Source organism: Amblyraja radiata, chromosome 3 (assembly GCF_010909765.2).
Source record: "Amblyraja radiata isolate CabotCenter1 chromosome 3, sAmbRad1.1.pri, whole genome shotgun sequence".
NCBI lineage: Eukaryota > Metazoa > Chordata > Chondrichthyes > Rajiformes > Rajidae > Amblyraja > Amblyraja radiata.
The window spans coordinates 89650186-89678080 of NC_045958.1; the positions used below are offsets into that span (position 1 = coordinate 89650186).

At 42.8% G+C, this 27895-nt stretch overlaps 1 protein-coding gene across 4 annotated transcripts in view; it reads left to right on the plus strand.

Moving 5' to 3' along the window:
- The window catches only part of clcn3 (chloride voltage-gated channel 3), an 82986-nt gene that overhangs the window by 37209 nt on the left and 17882 nt on the right, over positions 1–27895 (plus strand). For all 4 annotated transcript variants that reach the window (XR_004411456.1, XM_033018297.1, XM_033018299.1 and 1 more), the window contains exons 2-9: positions 399–556; positions 3085–3184; positions 5980–6167; positions 7380–7502; positions 12767–12973; positions 14287–14367; positions 22006–22551; positions 23944–24130. Coding sequence is in view for 3 of the 4 variants with exons in the window: in XM_033018297.1 (XP_032874188.1) it covers positions 399–556; positions 3085–3184; positions 5980–6167; positions 7380–7502; positions 12767–12973; positions 14287–14367; positions 22006–22551; positions 23944–24130 (1590 nt within the window). In the remaining variant the exon portion in view is untranslated. The remainder of the gene's footprint in view (positions 1–398; positions 557–3084; positions 3185–5979; positions 6168–7379; positions 7503–12766; positions 12974–14286; positions 14368–22005; positions 22552–23943; positions 24131–27895) is intronic.

Here is a 27895-nt window from a genome sequence, read left to right on the forward strand (position 1 = left end):
TTGATTCTGTCAGTTGGCACATGGTGAAGTCAAAGATAGATGGACTTGGGTGACGTTTCAAGTCAGGATCTTTCTTCAGACTCCTAGGAAGGGTGTCGACCCAAAATGTCGCCTATCCATGTTCTCCTGAGGTGCTGCCGGACCTGCTGAGCTACACCAGCACTGTGTCTTCACAGTGGATGATGCACTGCCTGTAAATTGAGAGGAGTCTGGAGCAGGAATTAATGGAATGTTTTCATTGCAATTTGGATTAAAATATATGTGGATTTATATAATTGGAATCTAATTATAGCATAATGTCTGATTGTTTCCAGGATCAATGTCAATTAAAAAAAAAAGAAAATCACACAAATAGTTTATTGCTGTGAATGAAATTATTATGAATTTTCTTCTTAAAGGAGCCAACTATACAATGACGAATGGGGGTGGTATAAACAGCACAACGCATTTATTGGACCTTTTGGACGAACCAATACCTGGCGTTGGAACATATGATGATTTCCACACCATTGACTGGGTGCGGGAGAAGTGTAAAGACCGTGAAAGGCACAGAAAGGTGAGTGGGACAAGTAATTTCACATTGAATATTGGTGGAGAGATGAACAATTCAGAAAAGTGGTGAATCTAAATATATTTATTTTAATAACTACTATTTCTGTTGTCTTTTAAGTTTTGAGATCACCGTCAGTGGTGTCGATCACAACGTGCAGGAGCTCATTTAGAGGAGATCAGAAGATGCTGAAAATATTCAGTAGGGCAGATAGTGGAGAGAGGACCAAAGATATTCTTAGTTCTAATTAGCAAGCATCTCAGGTCCCTTGTTGCCTAAACTTTCTAGACCAGCCTACCATGCAGGACCTCGTCAAATATCTTAAAGTCGACGTAGACAACATCTACTGCCCTGCCTTCATCAATTGTCGGAGTTACCTCCACAAAAAAACTTTAATTAGTGAGGCAGGATTTTTTCCTCACAGGATCATACTGCCTTTCCAAATGAATACTGTCCACCAGAGCTATAGAATTGTATCGCATGAAAACTGGCCTTTCGGTCCATGCTGACCAAGTTACATTCCTGAGCTTGTCTCATTTGCCTGCATTTGGCCCACATCCCACTGAGCTTTTCCTATCCATAAACCTGTTCAAATGTCTTTTAAACATTGTAATTGGATCTGCATTTAGCGCTTTCTCTTTCAGCTTGTTCCACCTATCCACCCCCTCTGTCTAGACCCCTTTAAATCTTTATCCTTCGACCCTAAACCTATGTTTCTACATTTAGACAACCATACTCGGAGGGGGAAAAGATTGTGACAATCCATCTTATCTGTGCCACTTATTTTATAAACCAGTATAGGGTCACCCCGTGGCCTTCGTTGCTCCAGGGAAAGTACTGCTAGCCTATCTATTCTCTCTCTATAACTCAAACCTTCCAATGGTCTTGAAGGGGACCCACTTTATTTGCTAACTGCACTGTTGTTCCTGTCTGAAAATAACTTACTTTCTTTTAAAACCTTTTTTGCCCCCACTCTTACCACAATACTTTTTTCTTATCAGCTGCTGACTTCTTAAAAATACCTCTAACATTTTGGTGCAATCCATTAATGAATATCACAAACATCGTGACACCTCCTACTGAGCCTGCAGAACATCATGGCAACTTAAATTTCACTGATCAATCTTCCTCATGGTGCCTTGGTAGAAATCCAGGTCTACCATCCTTGTTGCCACTTCAAAACTTCAAATCAATTTTGTTCTATACAACTTTCTCTTAACAAAAATAGAAATGCTCAGCAGATCAGGCAGCTTCTGTTGATAAAGAGATAGAGCCAATGTTGATGGAATATCTAGGGCTGCTAAAAGAATGATAGAAAATCACAGCTGAATCTTTGCCTCATTTCCTCTCTGCACAGGCACTGTCTGACATGTTGAGTTTTTCTGGGATTTTCTGTTTTTATTTTGGACTTTTGCACCTGTGTTTTTTTGCTTCAATGTCATCATCCAATCCATGCTGTCGTTGGTTAATCTGCATCCTCAGAGATGATGATTAGAACAGTCCCTTAGATTTTCTTGCCTTCCACCAAGATTAAGCTGACAGAAAAGTTTTGTTAAATAATGGTACAATATGTCTGATTCCCCATTTCTCTGGCACCTTTCAAATTTATCTCATTTTACCACCCACTGCCAGACCAGCTTAAACCCTCTCATTTTGAGCTTGCCATCCAGCTGGCACTTTGAGCCTTTCTCAGAAATGCATGCCAGGTCACAGGTGAGCGGAAATCATTATTAGAGACAAAAAGTCATAAAACGTGGAAACAGGCCCTTCGGCCCAACTTGCCCACACCAACCAACATGTCCCATCTACACTAGTCCCACCTGCCTGCACTTGGCCATAACCATCTAACTCTGTCCTATCCATGGACCTGTACGATTGTCTCTGAAAATGTTATGCTAGTACCTGCCTCAACTACCTCCTCTGGCTGCTTATTATTTAACTGAGCTTGCACTATAATGACCGTGTCAGGCGCCATCTGTGGAGGGAATGGATAGGCACCATTTCAAATCAGGACCCATCTTCAGACCCAACACAAAATGTCACCATTCCCTCTACAGATGATGCTGCCTGACCATCTGAGTTACTGCAGCACCTTGTATTACTCAGCATTCCCTCGTCCATTCCATTGCAATCACATTTATAAAGTCAGTTTATCATTAGGTTAACAATAATTAACTGCATTTAAGAAACGATTCAAATTGTGTTGGGAAAAATGCGAGATGACATGATTGCAATAAAATTTTTATAGCTCAGATAATCATTACAACAGTGTTGAAGGTTGCTCTTTTGTCAAAGACTGACAAAGCTTATTCATTGAGTCCATTGCTGAGGCACAGGATTAGGAACCAATTACTAGTTTTTGCTTATCAGTGCAACATTGGTTTCTGTATTTATTTTTAATTTACAGTGTGCATGATGAAAAGTTCAGGAAAATATTTCATAAACATTATTTTTGATGTCTAAGCAGGAAAGTTGAGTACTGCTGGACAAATAGTTTTGAATGTAGTTTATAATTCAATACTCTTTTGTTGCAGATTACTAGCAGGAAGAAAGATTCTGTATGGGAGTTCGTAAAAAGCTTATATGATGCTTGGTCTGGATGGCTGGTTGTAACTCTGACTGGTCTGGCATCAGGTAAAGGGATGGATGCTACGTCATTATCGATTGTAAATATATCTGACAGAGATCGTTGAATGAGAAATGTTTAGTTCTGTGAACTCATTCTTGATAAACATTAATATGAAGAAATTTCGAACTCTTTGGGAAAGATAGCAGATGTTTAAGTCCTGAGTCCTAATATCTGGATTGGAAATTGATTTCTGATCAACTTTACAGGAGTTATGAAGACCCAGTTTGCCCTTCATAAACGTATTCTCAATTGCCTTTGTCGTAAGAGCAGCTATCACCTTACAATTTACATTGTTCTTTGTTAAATAAGATTATAGGTTTACAATACTTATTGGTGTTTTCAACATGTCTCTGTGATCTCACCCCTACTTATTTCTTCTTGCCCTCCATCCCACTGAGACATCTGCACTATTCCATTTTAATCATTATTGTTTTCCACTGCCATCCCTTGGTGGCTTTTCCTTTAGCTGTCTGGACTCAGCTCCAGAATTTCCTTCATAAACACCCCTCATCTCCAAACCATCTAAGAAAATGTTATGGCAGATGGCTAATACTAGGTCAGAGAGTCAGAATTTAAGAGCTTCTTTCCTTTATGTTTTTAAGTGAGTTTTTTTTTAATACTGCTGATAAATACTGCTGATAAACCATGACATTAAAGTAGATCTAGAAATACAAATTATTGTTTATGGACGGAAGCAGACTCATTAATAATGTAATACAGGCCCACCACCGATTTTCTGGCACCATTGGTTCCAGAGCCTTGCTGGATTATCCATTTTGCCACTGATCGTGGTAACAGAGGTCGTGGCCTCTGAGAAAAGTCAAATTGTACCGACTGGTTTGTCTAGGCCGCCAAGGGGCTGAGATACCGGCCGGCAAAGTCGGCCTCCGAAGTGGCTAGGCCGGAGTTCCAGAGTCCCAGCCACAGGGAGCAAATTTGACCCGACGATCAGTCGCAGAAGTCGGCTATGAGAACGGATCTGCCGGAATTTAGCAGGATGAGAGGATATCCTATTGAAATATAAGATTATTAAGGGTTTGGACACGCTAGAGGCAGGAAACATGTTCCCGATGTTGGGGGAGTCCAGAAACAGGGGCCACAATTCAAGAATAAGGGGTAAGCCTTTTAGAACGGAGATGAGGAAACACTTTTTCCACACAGTGAGTTGTGAGTCTGTGGAATTCTCTGCCTCAGAGGGCGGTGGAGGCCGGTTCTCTGGATACTTTCAAGAGAGAGCTAGATAGGGCTCTTAAAGATAGCGGAGTCAGGGGATATGGGGAGAAGGCAGGAACGGGATACTGATTGGGGATGATCATCCATGATCACATTGAATGGCGGTACTGGCTCGAAGGGCCGAATGGCCTACTACTGCACCTATTGTCTATTGGCTCCGGCCAGGCCAATTTTCCAGAGTCCCGACTGCAGGGGTCAAATTTGACCCACCGATCGGCCACAGAAGTTCCGATGAGATCGAGATCGGCAGCCTCACCTAGGCGCCACATTTTCGGGTGGATTTCCAGGGGGGATTTCAAGTTGCTCTCGTAATTTTGCCCAGATTAAAGGAGGTGCCGGACAACCATTTGTCAGAAAATTGGTGGTGGAGCTGTAGTGATTTGTTATAGTTGTGCAGATATGCATAATACCTGATATGTGTGAAATATGATTTATGCAAAGTGCCAACAATCTCAAATCTTTTATGCTCTATCCATCTTTGGTGGCAATAGTTTCCAAATACATTAAGATGTGAAAGAATGTCAATGTGATGAAAATTCAGTGGAATAAAATCTTTGTTCATAGTCATTGCTTCTTTCAGTACCTGCTACCTTCTGCCACAGAATATAAAAGACCATTGTCCTTGCGAATAATTGTGCAATGTTTCATAGGTTGTCATTTTTCTTACAAAGGAAATTTTGGTGTATTGCACACCATGTCTTGAGAAGTCCATCCATTCAGATGCCTCTTCTGATTCTATTTCTTCTTGCCCCTAAGGCAAACTTTTTTGAAGATGCCTCTCTTAGCTCCAGTCCTGAATTTGTCATTTATCTTTTTTTCCTGCCTTGTCCTCTCTGTATGATTTTTTCAATGAGACTTGTCTCCTACTCCCAGTAAATAATTGACAAACTGCTTTCCAGTACCCAAGTTAGCTTATGTTATTATATGTTCTCTCTGCTCTAGTTCCTCATGTCTATAACAATGCAGTTGATTGTTAATCATCCTCTGAAGCGGTCTAGCAGGCAATTCATTTGTAACAAGCTACTTCAGAGATGTGAAATAAGAGAGATACCTTGGATTCCATCAATGGAATGATTCCAATCTCCACCCACTTCCCCTGCAAGCACCTTCCTCCTTCAAAGTTGTCCATTCCAAATGGACTTGAAGCACCCATTAAATGTCAGTTTGCACTAAATACCTCGCATTCCTCTCCGTCCGTATCTTGCATTTCATCAGACTTGCAGTCATACCTTTCCAATCTTGACTTCTGTGACTCAGAATCACTTATTTCTGTGCAGCATCTTGAGACGTTCTGTACGAAAGGTGTTAAATAAGTAGAATTCACTTTTAAACTGTGAAAAGTAGAATGAGTTAATTGTTAGCATGTATCTTGGCTTTCGTTCTGATAGCATGGTGGAATAAACTTGAAGGTAGGTGGCACATAGTTGTTATTTTGTACCATGAAAAAACTGAGTTTGGCACAAATTAGATTGTTTGATTTTAGTGACAGGCTGCACAATTCATTCATGCATTCAAACTTTGAAGAAAATTGGCAACTAAAGGTGTGATTTGATGTGACAATCTTCAGGTGCCTTGGCTGGTTTAATAGATATTGCTGCTGACTGGATGACTGATTTAAAGGAGGGCATTTGTCTGAGCGCATTGTGGTTTAACCATGAACAGTGCTGCTGGGGATCGAGTGAGACAACGTTTGAAGCAAGAAACAAATGTCCTCAGTGGAAAACATGGGCCGAATTAATAATTGGACAAGCGGATGTAAGTAGACTTACTGTGAATACCTCATGACAGATGTCACCTTTATGCATACTGTATAAGCAGTCATTTTTGCTGAAATTCAAATAAGTAAAAAGTAGAAACAAGGAACTTCAGATGCTGGTTTACAAAAAAAGACACAAAAATGCTGGAGTAACTCAGAAGGCCAGGCAGCATCCCTGGAGAACATGGACAGGTGATATTTCAGTTTCTTCTTCAATCTGATTTATTTTGTTGTTGTCTGTCTCAATCTTGTAACAGTGCGGGCGGCACTGTGGCGCAGCAGTAGAGTTGTTGTCCTACAGCGCCAGAGACCCGGGTTTGATCCTGACCTCGAGTGCTGTCTGTACGGAGTTTGTACATTCTCCCTGTGACCACATGGGTTTACTCTGGGTAGACACAAAATGCTAGAGTAACTCTTCTGAAGAAGGGTCTCGACCCGAAATGTCACCTATTCCTTCGCTCCATAGATGCTGCCTCACCCGCTGAGTTTCTCCAGCATTTTTGTCTACCAGCATTTTGTGCCTATCTTCAGTTTAAACCAGCATCTGCAGTTCCTTCCTACACACGGCTTACTCTGGGTGCTCAAGTTTCCTCCCACACCCCTAAGACATACAGGTGTGTAGGTTAATTGGGTTCAATAAAATTGTAAATTGACCCTAGGATAATGTGTGTAGGATAATGATCGTTGGTTGTCGCAGATTCGATGGGCTGAAAGGCCAGTTTCGGCGCTGTATTTCTAATGTCTAAAGTTTTATTCAATATTCCAGCATCTGCAGTTCCTTGTGCCTTCAGTACCCTTAATACCTCTGGTTAATTATATGGGTATCGGGGTGGAAGATTGCAACCTTCACGTGGTCCGCCCTGTTTCGACAAATGCAATCAAATAAGAACAAATAGAACAAGTTGTCCTACAACGTTAGGCTGTGCACGCCATTCGCAAGAAGAAGATATGGGTATCAGTTTTCCATCCACAGAGTTTGAAAGCAAAATGATATTCTGGGAGGTTTGAAAATGTTTGAGAGTGTTTTGTTCTGTTGTTGACTATTCGGCGTTACCTGAAAACTAGGTGCTTATTATTTGCCTAATGGTGATCTGCCTGAAATGGGAGCTGTTCTCTCCCCAGTGCTAACATTGGGATAAAAGATGCATGAGTATATGTTTCCCAAAAGCTTGCAGGCTGTGATTCAGCGTTTTTGGTGTAATGTTTTGCAGGGTCCAGGTTCTTATATAATGAACTACATTATGTACATCCTTTGGGCCTTGGGATTTGGCTTCCTGGCTGTTTCCTTAGTGAAGGTGTTTGCTCCATATGCCTGCGGCTCTGGGATTCCAGAGGTGAGATTCAAAACATTTTTTTAAAAATCTTTTAACAATGTAATTTACATTTACTGTTCTGAAAAAAGTCATTTTTTTCTTCATTAAATGCAACACTGGATGACTGGCCTGCTATACCTGAGAAGAATAAAGGACCAGTTAATGTTTTATCAACATGGGCATGATGAATGAAATGACTTGTTTGTTGCTGTAAGAATTTAAGGTTGTAAAGCTTCAGGTGTAGACATTTGGTCAAAACTCGTTGTTAGGAGATGACGGTCTCTGCCTGACAGTGGTGCAACGATAGAGCTGCTGCTTACAGCTCCCGCATTCAATCCTGACTATGGGTGCTGTCTGTATGGAGTTTGTACGTTCTCCCTGTGCCAGTGTGAGTTTTCTCCGGGTGCTGCGGTTTCCATCCACACTCCAAAGAAGTACAGGTTTGTAGGTTAATCTAACTTCGGTAAGAATTGTAAATTGTCCTTAGTGTGTAGGATAGTGCTAGTGTATGGGATAATCGCTGGTCGGCGTGGACTCAGTGGGCCGAAGGGCCTGTTTCCGCGCTGTATCTCTAAAGTCTAAAGAAAAGGTTTCCTGTTGAGCCGAAACACATCAATGGGCAAGAATAATGTCTCCCAGTAGAAGCCAGTTAAAAAGCTTCACTGACATGGATGTCAGAAATTAGTAAGAAACGGGTGAGAAATTAAAAAACTGGTAAGAAATTGAAAAAAACATTCACCTGTGATTTGCACATCAAATTATATTTGGATTCTTAATTTGGATCTAATCTGGAATGATGAATTTAGTGTCCTCTGTCTCCTGCTGTCTGAAATATTTAACTGAGCTGAGTGTGAAGGATTTAGTCCAGTTCTACTTGGGCTATCATATAGCACTGGGCAATAATAGTTCAACTGCCAGTAGAAATATTTTTCAGTTCTGAAGGCCGGTCTTGTGTTGAGAATCAAAACAATTTGTTAGAATAAAATGAGTCATTCTGTCTATGACTTCTGAATTCCTTTGGGAGAATGGAAGAACTGTATTCCTTAGTATGTCATCTTGACAAGTACCAATTTTGACATGTTTTTATAACCTTTCATGTTTGTTCTCCACATATGCTAAGAATATTAAGAAATTTGAACGAGCATCTTGATTGAATACTAACCATAATTTTACTTTTTTTTAGTTAGCTGGATAAAAAGTGCATGGGGATTTCAAACTATTATAATTAATCTAGGAGAAAACATGCATGACCTCCAATTTACAGAATCAGAGAAGGGTTACTGCACAGAAGGGCGCTATTCAGCTCACTTGAGCCCATGCTGGGGAGTTTCTCTATGCCAATGTCTAAGTCCTTCATAATTTTAAATGCCTGTCAAATTTCTATGTCATTTTGTGTAAAAGCAATTTCTCAATGCTTATTAAATGAAAAATCAATTCCTGATCCCTCTTAAGTCTTCGGCATCAGTTTTAACCTTTGTCTCCTCGTGTTACTCTCACATGATTCAAAGGTTTATGAGTGATGACTGGTCTGTCGCAGTGTGTCAAACGTGCTTTCCAATTCCCGAAATGTGCCACTGTCATTGGCACGATTTTGAAATGCTTTCACAGAATTAAAGAAAGATTTGGGCACGAAGGAAACTGACCATCTAGCAGAGCAATGCAGTCAATCCCATCTCTGGCCCGACAGATTATTTTCCTTCCAATGCCCCTCGAAAACCTTGATTTATTCCACCACCATCACTTGCAGTGAATAACAGATCTGCATTTAGAAAACAATTTGTCCTTGAAGCCTCTTTTATGTAGAACAGATATAGCACAGTACAGCAGAGGAACCGGTCCTTCAACTACATTGTGCTGATCATGATGCCAATCTAATCTGCACATTTGCCAGCACATGATCTTTATCCCTCTATTCCCCGCTGGCCTTATGTCTGTTTAGATGCATCTTGACATTTATTACTCTTTTATTTTAATTATTAATTAAAACTATTTATTTGCTTCTACCACTTCCCTAGTAGTGCGTTCCAGGCACCTACCAGTTTGTGTGCCTCGTAAATTTCCTTTAAACGTTCCCTCTCTCACCTTAAAACTGTCATCCTGTATTTCACATTTTCTTTCTGGGAAAATGACTCTGACTATCTACCGCGTTTGTGCCTTTCATTCATCCATCAGGTCCCCCCTCGCCTTCAGATGCTCCAGGGAACACAATCACAAGTTTGTCCAACCTCTGCTTATATCTAATACTCTCTAGTCCAGGCAACATCCTGGTGAATCTCTTCTTTACCCACTCCAAAGCCGACACATCCTTCCTGTAATGTGATGAACAGAATTGCAGATAATACTTAAAATATGGCCTAACCAAAGTTTTTAAACGCTGCATTGTTAAATATCCTGACTTTTATACACTGACTGACTGTCTTCATCATCCTATCCACTTTGGGGGAGCTATCGACTTGCTCCCTTCTACATCAATGCTCCCTAGGGTACTTTCTTATATTTGACCTCTGTCAGAACCAGTGCAAAACCTCACATTGGTCCAGCTTAATCTCAGGGTACCATTTCTCAAATAGCAGAAGTACCAGGATTGATTGCTGGTGAACACCACTGGTCACAGACCTCCAGTCAGAATAAAGGGCCTGTCCCACTTTCACGACCTAATTCACGACCCCTGCTGAGTTTGCCCTTGACTCGTACTCGCAGTATGGTTGTCACGAGGTCGTAGGTAGGTTGTAGCAGGCAGTGATGCTAGTCGTAGGTACTCGTGGCATGAAGTAGGTCAGGGCGTTTTTCTAGCCTGATGAAAAATGTCCACGAGTAAAAAAGGTCGTGAAAGTGGGACAGGCCCTTAACTCCCTTCCATTTCTACTTTCTATCTTCTATGGTTAAGCTGAATTTTGAATCCAATCCACCAGGTTTTCATGGATTCCAATGTAACTTTCCTGCTTTTAGGAAGCCTCTACTTATGAGGATTAAAATCCCATAAGTTCCACTCACTCAATATGCCCATGTATTTTGATGACTTTCTCAATTTCACGGGACAACGCTTTCAGGTCAGGCGATACTGGAGCCTACAGCTCATCCAGGGCTAACCTGAAGAGAGGCATCAAGAAGGCCAAGCACTGCCATAAGCTCAGGATTGAGGAGCACTTCAACAACAACTCCGACCCCCGACGCATGTGGCAAGGCATCCAGGCCATCACGGACTATAGACCCTCCAACACCACCCCCACATCCAGCGACGCCTCCTTCCTTGAGGAGCTTAATCACTTCTATGGCCGCTTCGACAGGGACAATCTAGAGACAGCCATCAAGGCTGTGCTCCCTGCCAATCACCAACCCCTCACACTCACCCCCTACGACGTATACGTGGCACTGAGTAGGACTAATGCACGTAAGGCTGCTGGCCCTGACGGCATCCCCGGGCGCGTGCTCAGGGCCTGTGCTGCGCAGCTGACAGACGTCTGGACTGACATCTTCAACCTGTCACTTGCCCAAGCAGTTGTCCCCACGTGCCTTAAAACCACCTCCATCGTGCCAGTGCCAAAACACTCCACTGCGGCAAGCCTCAACGACTTCCGCCCAGTTGCACTAACTCCCATCATCACCAAGTGCTTCGAGAGGTTGGTCCTGGCACACCTCAAAGGCTGCCTACCCCCCACATTGGTATTTCCAATTTCCTATCAGTTTGCCTACCGCAAGAATAGGAGTACGGAGGATGCCATCTCAACGGCACATCACTCCTACCTCTCCCACCTCGACAACAGAGACACTTACGTAAGAATGCTGTTCATCGATTACAGCTCAGCATTCAACACCATTATACCATCTAAACTGATCACCAAACTCGGTAACCTGGGCATCGATCCCTCCCTCTGCAACTGGATACTGGACTTTCTAACCAACAGACCACAGTCTGTTAGGTTAGACAAGCACACCTCTTCAACCCTCACCCTGAACACTGGCGTTCCACAGGGCCGTGTGCTGAGCCCCCTCCTCTACTCCCTCTTCACCTATGACTGCACACCTGTACATGGTACTAACACCATCATCAAGTATGCAGATGATACAACGGTGATTGGCCTCATCAGCAACAACGATGAGTCGGCCTACAGGGAGGAGGTCCAGCACTTAGCAGCATGGTGCGCTGACAACAACCTGGCCCTTAACTCCAAGAAGACCAAGGAGCTCATTGTAGACTTCAGGAAGTCCAGGGGCGGCACGCACACCCCCATCCACATTAACGGGATGGAGGTGGAACGTGTTTCTAGCTTCAGGTTCCTGGGTGTTAACATCTCCGATGACCTCTCTTGGACCCACAATACCTCAACTCTGATCAAGAAGGCTCACCAGCGTCTCTTCTTCCTGAGGAGACTGAAGAAGGTCCATCTGCCTCCTCAGATCCTGGTGAACTTCTACCGCTGCACCATCGAGAGCATCCTTACCAACTGTATCACAGTATGGTATGGCAACTGCTCTGTCTCCGACCGGAAGGCATTGCAGAGGGTGGTGAAAATTGCCCAACGCATCACCGGTTCCTCACTCCCCTCCATTGAGTCTGTCCAAAGCAAGCGTTGTCTGCGGAGGGCGCTCAGCATCGCCAAGGGCTGCTCTCACCCCAACCATGGACTGTTTACCCTCCTACCATCCGGGAGGCACTACAGGTCTCTCCGTTGCCGGACCAGCAGGTCCAGGAACAGCTTCTTCCCTGCGGCTGTCACTCTACTCAACAACGTACCTCGGTGACTGCCAATCAACCCCCCCCACCGGACACTCCTCCCACAGGAAAAACACTATGTCTGTATATATGCTAATGTAAATATTTATTCAAATCATATGCTATGTCGCTCTTCCAAGGAGATGCTAAATGCATTTCGTTGTCTCTGTACTGTACACGGACAATGACAATTAAAGTTGAATCTGAATCTGAATCTGAATCTGAATATGCCTTAGGTTTTTCAATGGTGAACGCACAGACACTCCCAGCACCCTCTGTCCTCACATTCTTCTAGTTTAGTTTAGAGATACAACGCGGAAGCAGGCCCTTCGACCCACGAGTCCTCGCCGACCAGCAATCCCCCTACACTAGCACTATCACACTACGGACAATTTACACTTTTACCAAAAATAAATTAGCCTCTACCGCTGCGCCACCGTGCCACCCTTTAGAACTTTGCGTTTAGTCAGTATTATCACTCCTTATTCTTTCTTCCCAAGTTTATCTGCCTGTCTTATCACATAACACCATTTTTTTTCAATCTAATATTATTTATGTTTCTCTATTACAGATTAAAACTATTCTTAGTGGCTTCATCATCCGGGGCTACCTAGGCAAATGGACGTTGCTAATTAAAACAATCACTCTGGTTTTAGCTGTGGCTTCTGGACTCAGCCTGGGGAAAGAGGGTCCTCTTGTACATGTTGCCTGTTGCTGTGGAAATATATTTTCTTATTTATTCCCAAAATACAACAAAAATGAAGCAAAGAAGCGAGAGGTAGGAATCCTACTATATTTTTTCATTATTTTTTCTTACGATTCCTTCCCTTTCAAAGGTTTGTCAAGCATTTCTGTGCTTGCTTTGTTTCCCATCATCTTAGAGGTAGGTCTTGTAATCAGCATTCTGCCTTGACTCTTGAATCTTTATAAAGCACTTGGTTAAGTTTAGTTTAGAGATACAGTGTGAACAGGCCCTTCGGCCCACTGAGTCCACGCCGACCATTGATCACCCGCACATTAGTTCTGTCCTACACACCAAAGGCAATTTACAGAATCTAATCAACCTACAAACCTGTATGTCTTCGGAAAGTAGGAATAAACCAGAGAACCCAGAAAAACACATATAGTCACAGGGAGAATGTTCAAACTATGCGCACACACATATACTCCCCTGCGCTCAACCTAGCTCTACCACTGCATCTCTGTGATGTTGGTTATACTTAACCTTTTTAAATGTGATTCAATAGAAACATTGATCCAACAATACCTTCTGCCATCTGTCAACAAGCCAATCTTAGAGTCATGTACCTGACCAGATTTATTTTAAATGTTGTTATTGTACGTGCCTCAACTATCTCGTCTGGCACCTCGTTCCATATAACTACCACACACTGTATGGAGAAAGTTGCCCCTCAGGTTCCTATTAAATCATTTCCCTCTCACCTTAAACCAATGTACTCCAGTACTTGATCCCCTACCCTGGTTACAAGACTATACATCTACCTCTGTGCATTTTCTGCATCTAAAAGTATTCACTGTGAACCACATCTTGGGAACAGCTCCATCCAAGACCACAAGAAATTGCAGAGAGTTGTGGACGTAGCCCAGACCATCACGCAAACCAACTTCTCTTCCATTAACTCCATCTGCACTTCACGCTGCTTCGGCAAGGCCACCAGCATAATCACGGGCCAGTCTCACCCCAGCCACTCCTTTGTCTTTTCTTTCCCAACAGGCAAGAGGTACAGAAGTGTGAAAACACACACACCTCCAGATTCAGGGACAGTTTCTTCCCAGCTGTTATCAGGCAACTGAACCATCCTATCACCAACTAGAGAGCGGTCCAGACCTTTCATCTACCTCATTGGAGACCTTCGCACTGTCTTTAATCAGATTTTATCTTGCACTAAATGTTACTCTCTTTATCCTATATCTGTATTGTGATGGCATGATTGTAATCGTGTATTGTATTTTCACTGACTGGATAACAGGTAACAAAGATATTTTCACTGCACCTGGGTACATGTGACAATAATAAACTAAACAACTAGACATTAAAGTAAGTTCACCAACTGTTGTTTCTTCACACAGGTGTTGTCTGCAGCGTCAGCAGCTGGAGTCTCTGTGGCTTTTGGTGCTCCAATTGGCGGTGTCCTTTTTAGCTTGGAAGAGGTAATGGGTGCTTTCTCTTCACTTTCAGTTTCATAAGTTCAAAAGTCAGTGGAGCAGAATTAGGCCATTTAGCCCATCAAGTCTTCTCCAGCATTCAATCATGGCTGATCTATCTTTCCCTCTCAACCCCATTATCTTGCCTTCTCCACGTAACCCCTGACACCCATACTAATCAAGAATTTGTCAATCTCCACCTTAAAAACATCCATTGAGCCAACTGTGGCAATGAATTCTGCAGATTCACCATCCTCTGAGTAAATAAATTCCTCCTCATCTTTTTAAAGGGTTTTTCCTTTTATTCTGTTGCTATGGCCTCTGGTCCTAGACTCTCCCGCTAGTGGAAACATCCTCTCCACATCCACTCTATCCTGGCCTTTCACTATTTGGTAAGTTTCAATGAGGGTCGTGTGTTCCCCCCCCCCCCTTCCTCGTAAACTCCAGCGAGTGCAGGCTCAGTGCCGTCAAATGCTCATCATATGTTAACACAATCGTCCCTGGGATCATTCTCGTAAACATCCTCTGGATCCTCTCCAATGCCATCACATCCTTCCTCAGGTATGGGGCCCGGTTTTGAGGCATATTACATTAGTAAACGTAAATAGCAGTGGGTAGCAGCTGCAGTGCTGTTTTACCTTCTGTAGCCACCCAAAATAAAGCTGCTGTCTGATTTTGTAACGTGGAATGAAGTTTAGTTTGGCAGTAGCCAAGGCTTTGCGTGCAGCCTTTACAAATTGAACAGTTAGCATTCATACATTTTCAACTGTGTTCTCATTTTTATACACAATCTGTACACAGGAATAAAGGGTCTTTCAGAGCCTCGGCTTTGCTGCACCTCGCATTAGCATCAATGTTTAGAGCAGAAGTCTGAATGTTGAACTCAAGAACTGGGTTAACCTTTGCCTCTATGTTTAGAGTGGGAGACTAGAACGGAAATGGGAGCAGTAGTAGGCCTACAGGCCCTACAAGCCATGCTATATGATCATAACTGATTAATGCTGGCCTCAACAGTCCAACTAAACTAAAATTAAATCAGGGACAGAGATTCAATAACATTAACACAAATAGATTATCTGTAATGAAGGAAAAGGAACGTCAGGAATGTGGGATATTTTTAAAAGTGTGCTGATAAGAGCACAGGACATGCATGTCCCTGTTAGATTGAAAGGCAAGGCAGGCAAACGTAAGGAACCTTGGATGACGAGGAAAATTGAGGCATTGGTCAAGATTAAGAAGGAGGCAATGGGATAGGTTTTGGCGGATGGGATCAAGTGTATCCCGAGAGGAGTTTCAGGAACTAAGGAGCAAACTAAGAAGGAAATCAAAAGGGCAAAAGGGGGACAGTAGATAGCTCAGGCAAATAGCATTAAATATAATCCCAAGAGATTTACTTAAGATAAAGAGAAAAAGGTAACTAGAGAGAGAGGGACCCCTCAGGAATCACAGCAATCATGTGTGGAGCCACATGAGATGGACAAGGTCGTCAATGAGTATTTCTCCTCTGCTTCAACTATGGAGAACGACGAGAGGATTGAGGAACTTGGGGCAGTCAATGGAAGTATCTTGAGAGCAGTCAGTATTGTGGTCAAAGAGGTGCTGAAGGTCCTGACGCGTATAAAAGTAAACAGATCTTCTGGGCCTGATCAGATATATCCGAGGACATTGTAGGAAGCTCGAGAGCAAACTGCGGAAGCACTAGTTGAAATTTACGAGTCGTCATTACATAGAGGAGAGGTGCTGGAAGACCGGAGGGTGGCAAATGTTGTGCCTCTATTCAAGAAGGGCTGCAGGGAAAAGGCTGGATACTATAGGCCAATGAGCTTAACATCTGTAGTTGGAAAGTTACCAGAGAGTATCTGAGGCATAGGATATACATGCATTTAGATGGACAAGCATTCATTAGGGAGAGTCAGCATGGTTTTGTACATGTGAGGCCATATCTCACAAATCTGATTGAGTTTGACGATGTGACCAAAAAAGTTGACGAGAGTCTGAGCTCTCGGGAGAGGTTGAGCAGTCTGGGACTCTATACCTTGGAGCGCAGGAGGATGAGGGGTGATCTTCGAGGTGTATAAAATCATGAGAGGAATAGATCAGGTAGACACACACAGTCTCTTGCCCAGAGTAGGGGAAATCGAGAACCAGAGGACATAGGTTTAAGGTGAAGGGGGAAAGATTTTATAGGAATCTGAGGGGTAACATATTTTCGCACAAAGGGTGCTGGGTGAATGGAACTAACTGCCAGAGGAGGTAATTAAGGCAGGGACTATTGCAATTAGACAGGTACATGGATAGGACAGGATATGGGCCAATTAAACAGGTACATGGATAGGACAGGATATGGGCCAAACACAGAGAGATGAGATGACTGTAATTGGGATGTTGGTCGATGTGGGCAAGTTGGGCCGAAGGGCCTGCTTCCACGCTGTGATTCACTCTATGATTCTATGAATAAAATAATGGCATTAAAAATAAATAAAATTTTAGATTTTTTAGTCTTTAGTTTTTTTAGATAGACAGCATGGAATCAGGGCCTTCAGCTTACTGAGTCCATGCTGACCATTGATCACCCGTTCACATTAGTTCTATGTTAACCCACCTTTGCATCCATTCCCTACACACTGAAAGCAATCTTACAGAGGCCAATTAGCCTACAAACCACACGTCTTTGGGATGTGGGAGGAAACCGAAGCACCCGGAGGAAACCCATAAGGTCACAGGAAGAACATGCAAACTCCACACGGACAAGGTCATAATCAAACCTGGGTCTCCAGCACTGTGTGGCAGCAGCTCTACCACTGTGCCGCCCAAAGGTTCAGAACCAGATTTACAGGAACCTGGTGAAAACATAGCGAATCCCCTGAACCAAAATTGTATTTATTTGTTTTAATTCCTTTTCAGATAAGGAAAATACATTTCTCTCAGTTATTTCTGATACCTAAATAAGAAAATCCGAGAATTGGATTCCATTTGGTGTGACATTTAATGTTAGAAAATGGAGTCCATGATTAAGGTTGATTGAACACCAGGAAAATTTCTGCTGAATGAAGAGAGCCAGCTTGTATGTGCAATGGACACAAAGTGCTAGAGTAACTCAGCGGGTAATGCAGCATCTTTGGAGAACAAGGATAGGTGACGTTTTGGATCCGAAATGTCATCAGTCCATGTTCTCCAGAGGTGCTACTTGACCTTCTGTTACTCCAGCACTTTGTGTATTAGCCAGCATCTGTAGTTCCTTGTATCGGCATATGTGACGGGTAGGTACATATGTAAATGTTTAATTTCCTGAAATGGGTGACTATATAGCAGACTGAGTAATGCCTGTTAATGTTATTTGTGTGGACTTGCAGGAGGTAATCAATAACATCTCTGATGAGGGACTATTGCTTAAGGTTAAAGATCATAAAAGTCCAGGTAAATTACTAACCCGTGTTAGAAATGTTATGAGCAACAGAAGACAGAGTTGTGATAATGGGTAGGTATCAAATTGACAGGATGTAACTCATGATTTTGCATCAGAAATTGTCTTGGGAGTGGGACCTCAGCTGTATATATAAACACCTTTATGTTGAACAAAAGGCAGCATTGTAACAAAAGTATTAAAAAGCGAACTATTAAGAGATCGGGTGGCTCAGCGATACTGTGGAGGATGTATTTCAGAGTAATTGAACATGAGACTTTGGTGCGAAAAAGGATTGATCCGAATACTTTCTAAAGCTGGAATGATTGGAGATGTAAAGAGTCGTAGAGTCTTACAGCGTGGAAACAGGCCCTTCAGCCCAACTTGCCCTCTCCGGCCAACATGTCCCATCTACACAAATCCCACCTGCCTGCGTTTGGCCGATATCCCTCTGAACCTGTCCTATCCATGTGCTTGTCTAAAGAGTTCATGTACAAAGGTTAAAATGTCAGGAATAGCCACAGATAATAATCAAAAACTCTTAATGAAACGTTGGTCTTTACATCTAGAGGAATAGAAAATAGTGATTTAAGTTAATTTTGGCTTTACAAGACTTCACTGTAGAGATACAGCATGGAATTAGGCCCTTCAGCCCACCAAGTCTGTGCCAACCAGCAATCACCATGTTCACTAGCACTATCCTACACACTGGGGACAATTTACAATTTTTTTTACCGAAGCCAGTTAACCTACAAACCTGCATGTCTTTGGAGTGTGGGATGACACTGGAGTGCCCAGAGCAAACCCACACGGTCACAGGGAGAACGGACAAACTCCGTAACACAGCACCCGTAGTCAGGTTCCAACCCAGGTCCCTGGTGCGGTATAGCAGCAACTCCACCGCCGCACCACCGTACCGCCCTTAACAAACAGACTAATTCTAGATTACACTGCATTTGGGCATTCTGTGCACTTCTGAGAATGGATTGATCTTGAGAGGGGGTGCAGCCTACATTTATCCAGAATGTGAAAGCTCTAAATTAAGAGATGAAATTTCACAAGCTAGGATTGTATTTCTGAGGTTTAGAAGATTGAAAGGTAAATTTAATCAAAAATACTAATGGGAAATGAAAGGATAGATTCTTTCTACTGTTGGTAGTGTCTGGGACTATTAGGTCATATTTTATAAATTAGTTCCATGTCTTTCGGTGCTGAAGTTAGAGAATGCTTGAACATGTAATGGGTAATGGAAGTTTGAATTAGTTTTGCACAAACACAGTTGATACTCAGGCTACTCATTAATTTTAAATCAAAGATTGTTGATTAATCATGTTGAGAAACATGGGACAAAGGGAGGTGTACAAAGAAAGGTCACAATCATCTATGATCTCATTATGTGGTAAAACAGGCTCAGGGGGTTAAATGCCCAACCCATCCATGGAATGAAATACAAAACGTGAAAATAAAAATTGAAACAAAACAAACACGGAAAAGGCAGCCAGGATCAAGAAAAACCCTGGGAACTTGCTGCCGAAGCATATTTTTGTGTTACCAGAAACGATCCACTCCAGACCTCATCGCAACCTTGGGCTAAATGCAGACCAAAAATCTAAAGTGCAGACATTAGGTGAAAATGACTGTACGTGACAATCAAAATGGCACGTGTCTGATTGCAGTGACAGATAAAACTGAAGTCAGCGAGGAAATAATTTCAATGGTTGTAACCATACCCAGCACAAAGGAAGCCTTCAGTCTGAAGAAGGATTCCGATCCGTAACGTCACCTTTCCATGTTCTCCAGAGATGCTACCTGGCCCGCTGAGTTACTCCAGCACTTTGTGTCCTTTCATGCAGCACAAAAGAAGGAGGTTGTATTGTTTGGATATGAATCACCTGACCTCAGGACATTACTGCAAGAGTTTGTTGGCAGATGCTGCTATATGAACATTCACCTTCACTGATTTCATCAATGATTTTTGCTCCGCTGAAGTGCAGGAGGAGATAGAGTCATACAGCGTGGAAACAGGCCCGTTGCCCACACTGACCATAATGTGTCATCTACACTAGTCCCACCTGCTTGCGTTTGGTCCATATCCCTCTAAACCTGTCCTATCCATGTACTGTACCAGTCCAAATTGTTCTTAAATGTTGCAGTAGTATCTGCCTCAATTACCTCCTCTGGCAGCTCCTTCCACACACCCACCACTCTTTGTGTGAAAAAGTTATGTCAGATTCCTATTAAATCTTTCCCCCTTCACCTTAAACCTATGTTCTCTGGTTCTCAATTCCCCTTATCTGGGCGAGAGACTCTATCCATCTACCCGATCTATTCCTCTCATGATTTTGTACATAATGTTCACTGAGCTCACTGATGATTGCATTATATTTAATTTCATTTCAACTGCAAGTGAAGCATTACTTTCCTGCAGGCAGCTGTAACAAAGTATCATTCAGGCAAGGGCTTATGAAGTGGAAAGTAATAATAGCACCACAAAACTTTTCTTTGATGTTCAATGAAATCGAGTCCACCGCCCAGACTGGATGTGTGTGTCAGTGACACGTCTTGAATTTGAGTCTTTCCACAGGAGGAAATTCAAGAGCATGATGAAATGCTCTCCACATGCCTGGATGTATAGATACAAAAGCATCCAGGACAAAGCAGCACACTTAATTGGCAGTTCATCCACCACACCTAAACACTCATTCCCTCCGTGACTGGCAGGCGGTAGCTGCAGTGCAAAGTAAACCTGTAAAACCCGCTGCACTTCCTCACCCAGACTATTCCCAAATCCAACCATTCAAATCAATGGCACTTTATTGTAACATGTCCCTAGGTACAGTGAAATGCATTGTTTTTGTATAAAATCCGGTAAAATCATACAGCAGACTTTGCGTAGGCAGTGCACAATGAGTCGCCATGTTTCTGGCGCCGACAAAGTTTCAAAAGTACAGTCTTGTCTTCTCGCAGCGGCGAACCAGGCCTGCCGCCGCACGTGGCCCGTGGTGGCCCGCCGGGTCCCTCTTAGTTCTCGGCAGCCCCCCCCCCCCCGCTGGATTGCTCTCAGCAGCGCCCCGCCAAGTCCCACTTTGCTGTTGGCGGCGTCCCACCGGCTCCCTCTTTGTTCTCGGTGGCCCATCCGCTAGATTGCTCTCACCAAGTCCCACCTTGCTGCCGACGACCTGCCAGCCGTTCCATGAATACCGCCCCACAAAGGACCCATGGGACCACCACCACCAGGTCACGCACATTCCTTATTTTGAAATGTGTCACCATTCCTTCATTGTCTCTGGGTCTAAATCCTGGAACTCGTTTCTTACAGCAATGTGTAAATATCATTGGCAGAAAGGCAGCAGAAGTTTAAGAAGTGACTCAGCACCAGGGTCATTCAACGATGGCCAATAAACGCTAGCATGTTCAGCAATGCCACATTCTGAAATATAACAATATTATGTGGACAATTTGTATTTCCAGAGTATTTAATTGTCATATGTACCAAAACGGAACAATGACATTTAGGGCCGCATATTCGTGCAGCAGTAGACTTACTTCCTTACAACGCAAGAGACATAGGTTCGATCCTGCCTACAGGTGCTGTGTGTACGGAATTTGTATGTTCTCACTGTGACCGCGTAGGTTTTCTCCTGGTGCTCTGCCACCTTCTCTGGTTTCCTCCCACACTCCAAAGACATACAGGTTTGTAGGTTAATTGGCTTCTTTAAATTGTTCCTAGTGTGTAGGATAGTGCTAGTGTACAGGGTGTTAGTTGGCTGATGGGCCTAAGGGCCTGTTTCCACATTGCATCTGTAAAGTCTAAAGAAATTCTTACTTGCAGCAACACAACAGTTTTGTGAACACATTACTCTATGGGTAATATGATAAACAAAAAAAGTGTTCAATTATAAAAAAAAAAGAAAAATGGGATGGTTCATGCGTTTGACGGAGAAATTGGCCTTTGTCCTTTTTCTTGTTTATGTGCATGATTGAGATTAGTTTACGGTTTTATTAAAAATCTGTAAAGCACCATTTACATCTGCCATTTAACCAAATATCCACTTTTGGGCAAATGCATACCTTTGTAATAAGCAACATTCCAAAAGTTAAAATTTCCCCTTTATTGTCAATAAGTTGGCCAGCTTTCTTTGACCAGCCTGCTATGAATTCGATATTGAAAAGATTTTGAAAGAGGTAATTTTAGGTGTATTTCCTATTCACCTTTAAAAATAAAACCCTTTGTCTTCCAGGTTAGCTACTACTTTCCCTTGAAAACCCTGTGGAGGTCATTTTTTGCTGCATTAGTGGCAGCCTTCATCTTGCGCTCCATTAATCCGTTTGGAAACAGCCGTTTGGTCCTCTTTTATGTGGAGTACCACACACCCTGGTATTTATTTGAACTGATCCCTTTCATCCTGCTGGGCGTGTTTGGAGGACTGTGGGGAGCTTTCTTCATCCGTGCTAACATTGCGTGGTGTAGGCGACGGAAAACCACTAAGTTTGGCAAGTTTCCCGTCCTAGAAGTCATTATAGTGACCGTCATCACCGCAGTGATCGCTTTTCCCAACCAGTACACAAGGAAGAACACTAGCGAGTTGATTAAAGAGCTTTTCACTGACTGTGGGCCACTCGAATCTTCACCACTTTGTGACTACCAGACTGATGCAAACGTCAGTAAGCTGTTGGATGATATTCCAGATCGACCCGCAGGCCAAGGAGTTTACGATGCCATTGGTAAACTGGCCCTGGCACTAATATTCAAAATTATTATGACCATTTTCACATTTGGAATTAAGGTAACAAATGTTTTATTTTCAAACTAACTACAACGTTCAGATGTTCATAGGAATCCGTTAATTGTGCAATCCTTTCAAACAAAGAGTTGGGAGTTGTAGTTTTGGAAATGACAGGACTAGATAACCACACTATCTCTGTGCTTAATTGTTTCAAAGATTAGAAATGTATTACAGTAACAGATCAAAAGTTGAAAAGAGTTGTATATATTTTATTTTTGTCGCTAAACCATGCGTGCAGAGTAGATCTTGAATTAGATCATTTATTACATTAAGCAATGTGAGACTGGTTAGCAGTGGGGTGCTTTTAGTTTTAGTTTAACAGCATGGAAAAAGGTCTTTCGGCCCACCGAGTCCACACCGATCGCCATTCACCCATTCACACTATATCCTTCGCATCCACTTCCTACACGCTAGTGTGCTATTGGAGTAACTCGGTAGGTGACATTCTGAAGAAAGGTCCCGACCTAAAATGTCACTTATCCATTTTCTCCAGAGACGCTGCCTGACCCTTTTAATTACTCCAGTATCAGTCATTCATTTCTATTACATGGTGTGCAGTTATTTAGTCCTATATCCTTGAATGCAGAGTCTCTTGCCCAGAGTAGGTGAATTGAGGACCAGGGGACATAGGTTTAAGGTGAAGGGGAAAAGATTTAAGGGCCTGTCCCACTTTCCTGAGTTACTCACGAATTCGCCCGAGTTTTCACCTTGATTCAAACTCGGAGAATGTCCGTAGCGAGTCCGTAGGATGCCGTAGGAGTCCGTAGATATATCGTAGCGGCTCGTTATGCCAGCTGTAGGTACTCGGGGCATCAGGTAAGTCTGGATGTTTTTTCCAGCATGTCAAAAAAGTCCACGAATAAAAAGATAGTTGGGAGGAGGATTTCGTAGATCACAAAAATCTTGATTTTTTTTTAAGGTCCTTTCAACTCAACAGAGGACTGTGGAAAATGGGACAGGCCCTTTAATAGGAATTTGAGGTGTGACCTTTTCACACAAAGGGTGGTGGATGTATGGAACAAGCTGCCAGTGGAGATAGTTGAGGCAGGGACTATCCCAACATTTAAGAAACAGTTAGACAGGCTCATGGATAGGGTTTAGAGGGATATGAATCAAACGCGGGCAGGTGGGACTAGTATAGATGGGACATGTTGGCCGGTGTGGGCAAGTTTGGCCGAAGTGCCTGTTTCCACACTATGACTATCAATTCCAAAACTACAAATCGCAACATTTTGTTTTAGAGCACATTTTTGTGAGCTGCAGTGACATATATCTGTGCAACAACATGCAAGACCTAATAGAAGCAGAAGTAGAATTAGTATGGGTACAAAAATTGTCTTATCCATCTCTCAGTTGGTTTCTATTAATACTGCATTCTGTACTTCGTTGCAGGTACCTTCAGGTCTCTTCATTCCAAGCATGGCAATTGGTGCCATTGCTGGCAGGATAGTGGGAATTGCAGTGGAACAAATGGCCTATCATCACCATGACTGGTTCATATTTAACCAGTGGTGTAATGTTGGAGCCGACTGTGTTACACCTGGCCTGTATGCAATGGTTGGTGCTGCAGCATGTTTGGGTACGTTTGTAAACTTTATTGGCAATCTAGAATTAATCCTAGAAACAAGGAACTGCAGATGCTGGTTTATGCAGAAGGACACAGAGTGCTGGGGTAACTCAGCGGGTCAGGCAGCATCCCTGGAGAACTTGTCTCACCTTCTGATTTAATCCAGTACTTTGTGTCCTTCTGTTCTATTTCTAATGAGTTGGATGATCAGCCATGATCATATTGAATGGAGGTGAAGGCTCGAAGGGCTGAATGGCCTACTCCTGCACCTAATTTCTATGTTTCTATGTAATCCTAACGGTCCACAAGTATGCATAGGGTAAAGTCATACTCTCCAAATAAATGTTGATGAGTTTCTCATGGGATCAGGGGAATCCTTAGAAAGCTAAATAAGGTTACACTCTCACACAGATTGATAGGGTCCGTTTGTGCAGGGGGTAGATTGAAGGGTGACGTCATTATGGTAACAATATGGTATCCTCTCAAAGCTGACAGAAAATTCATAGAAGGGAAAACACATAGATAGGTGACAAGTTTAGTTTAGTTTAACTTTGAGATACAGCATGGAAACAGGCCCTTCGGCCGATAGAGTCAATGCTGACCATTGATCACCTGTTCACACTAGTTATGAAAATTATGCCAACCAAGCACAAAATGTGGCATGAGGCCCACCTTGTTGCAACTAATACGAAGACAAATCAATGTTGGGTTAATTTGTTTGGAAAGAGCAAAGTACGTCATCAAAGACGCGACTTATAGACAATAGGTGTAGGAGTAGGCCATTCGGCCCTTTGAGCCAGCACAGCCATTCAATGTGATCATGGCTGATCATCCCCATTTAGTACCCCGTTCCTGCCTTTGTAAATACGCTCTTGTCAAGCTTACCCCCTAGTCTAGTTCAGTCAAAAACACTGAGTCAAGCCCTGGAACAACTAAACTTTATTTTTAGATTGAACAGTAAATTCCCCTATACGATACCTAAACCACCGCGGGTTCGATCCTTGTCTCTGCCTGGCCAAGCCCTTCAGCCTCGTGCAAGCAGAAATACTCGAAAACGTCACGTAGTCCCAAGCGTTCCTCCAGAAGATCGACACCGATCTAAAATCTAAGGCCGAACTACATAGGGGTGGTCTCTTTACAGTCCAATCAAACATTAATTACATCAATACATTATTAACAGTTTCCCAAACCAATTAGAGAGTCTCCCATACATTGTTTCTTGGAGAAGCTTCTGGAAAGGGCTAACTAACTGAATAGTGCAACATTTACCCTGGAACTCAAAACAATCCTGCCAGGGCTAAACACTTTGGCCAATCAACAAACAGCAGGGTAACTGTCTTGCGACATTATTTACATTATTTACAATTCTTTTGCAGCAATCCAATCAACTTCATGCATTTACAATACTTTGGAGGTCCTCTGTAAGAATCTCATTTATTCTGACAATGGAAGAGATATTCATATATTTCTTATCTGCAACATTGATCTGGGACCTAGACTTCCTGGCACTAGCCAGCAGCTTGTGACTTTTATATACTGAGACACAGACTTGACCAAAAAGGCCTTGCAATGCATGAATCCTCTGCTAAATTTTGGTTCTATTCTGGCTCCATTTTGGCCTGGATTTACACCTTCTCCCCATATCCCCTGACTCTGCTATCTTTGAGCCCTATTTAGTTCTCTCTTGAAAGTAACCAGCCTTCCCTGAGGCAGAGAATTTGACAGACTCACAACACTCTGTGTGAAAAAGTGTTTCCTCATCTCCGTTATAAATGGCTTAAACCTTAATTCTTAAACAGTGGCCCCTGGTTCTGGACTCCCCCAACATCGGGAACATGTTTCCTGCCTCTAGAGTGTCCAAACCCTTAATAATCTTATTTGTTTCAATAAGAACCTCTCATCCTTCTAAACACCAGAGTATACAAGCCCAGCCGCTCCATTTTCTCAGCATATGACAGTCCCACCATCCCGGGAATTAACCTTGTAAACCTACACTGCACTCCCTCAATCGCAATAATGTCCTTCCTCAAATTAGGGGACCAAAACAGCACACAATACTCCAGGTGTGGCCTCACTAGGGCCCTATACAACTGCAGAAGGACCTCTTTGCTCATATACTCCTCTTGCTATGAAAGCCAACATGCCATTCACTTTCTTCACTGCCTGCTGTACCTGCATGCTTACTTTCATTGACTGATGAACAAGGACCCCCAGATCCCATTGTACTTCCCCTTTTCCCAACTTGACACCATTTAGATAATAATCTGCCTTCCTGTTTTTGCTATCAATGTGGATAACCTCACATTTATCTACATTAAACTGCATCTGCCATGCATCTGCCCACTCACCCAACCTGTCCAAGTCACCCTGCATTCTCCTCACAGTTCACACTGCCACCCAGCTTTGTGTCATCTGCAAATTTGCTAATGTTACTTTGAATCCCTACATCTAAATCATTGATGTATATTGCAAATAGCTGTGGTCCCAGCACCGAGCCTTGCGGTACCCCTCTTATGAGATCCAATGGGCCCAAAATACCTTCAACTGATCCCATGAACACAAAAGGTATGCTTCAACTCGAGAAACAGCTGTTGTCAACAAAATCACAAGCTGATAAATTTAGACTTTGGAAATGATCCAAAGAATTGATGCTGAATCCTGTGATGTGATCCTGGGATCTTGGGATCCAAGCGTTGCTCACAAGCTGATGTACCATATGTTCATCATCATGTTTTCTTGCAGGTCATCAGCTCGGTAACACATTCACACCTTGTTCCCACTGGAAAGGTTTAGGTTGTATCACTATACCTTTCACTTTCATGGCAACCTTTTCATAGAGGAAGCTGCTGAATACCATGTTGTAAGGGTCAAAATTGAGCCAACTCTAATGGAGTGGGTGACTCAAAATGGCTGCAAGCTTTTGCTCATCTTCAGAAGCTATTTATTTTTAGAGAATAGAATAGCACTGAAAAGATTATTATCACTGAAAGCACTCATGCTTTAGAAAGCAAAATGGTTCGGAAGGCACGGTGTTGCAGCAGGTAGAACGGCTGCCTCACAGCTCGAGAGACCCGAATTTGATTCTGACCTCAAGTGCTGTGTGAGTTTGCACATGACTAGGTGGGTTTCCTCCGGGTGCTCCGGTTTCCTCTCACACCCCTAAGATTTGTAGGTTAATGAAATTGATTCTTGAAATTGCCCCTAGTGTGTGGGAAGTGAATCATGTGGGATAACAGAACAAGTGTGAATGGGTGAGAGTCACTGTAGACCCGATGGTCCAAAAGGCCTGTTTCCATGTTGTGTCTCTAAACTGAATTAGACAAATTCATCAACTGGAAAATGACCACTGCAGTGAGGGGCACCTTTGGATTATCGATAGCAGGACAGAGGTGGGTAACCTATGTGGAACTTGAAAATGGCGATAAAAATTGTTCAAGACAGCATCAATAAATACATTTGTGCTTTGTAAGCTGTAGATCTTTCAAATGAGTTTGAGTTTAGTTTATTGTCACGTGTCCTATCAAAGATTATAAGGTACAGCGAAAATCTGTTGTGTGCTAACCAAGTTGGGTTGGGATATCTATCTAAGCCATACCCCTCTAAATTTTTTCAGTCATGCCCCTGTCCAAATGCTGTTTAAACAGTTTAATTATATCCGTCTCTGGCAACTCATTCTAAATACCACAATCCTTTGTATGAAAATGTTGTTCCACAGACCCATATTAAATCATTCCCCTCTCCCTTTATATGAGAGTTGTGTGTGGGAGCTGAGAACTT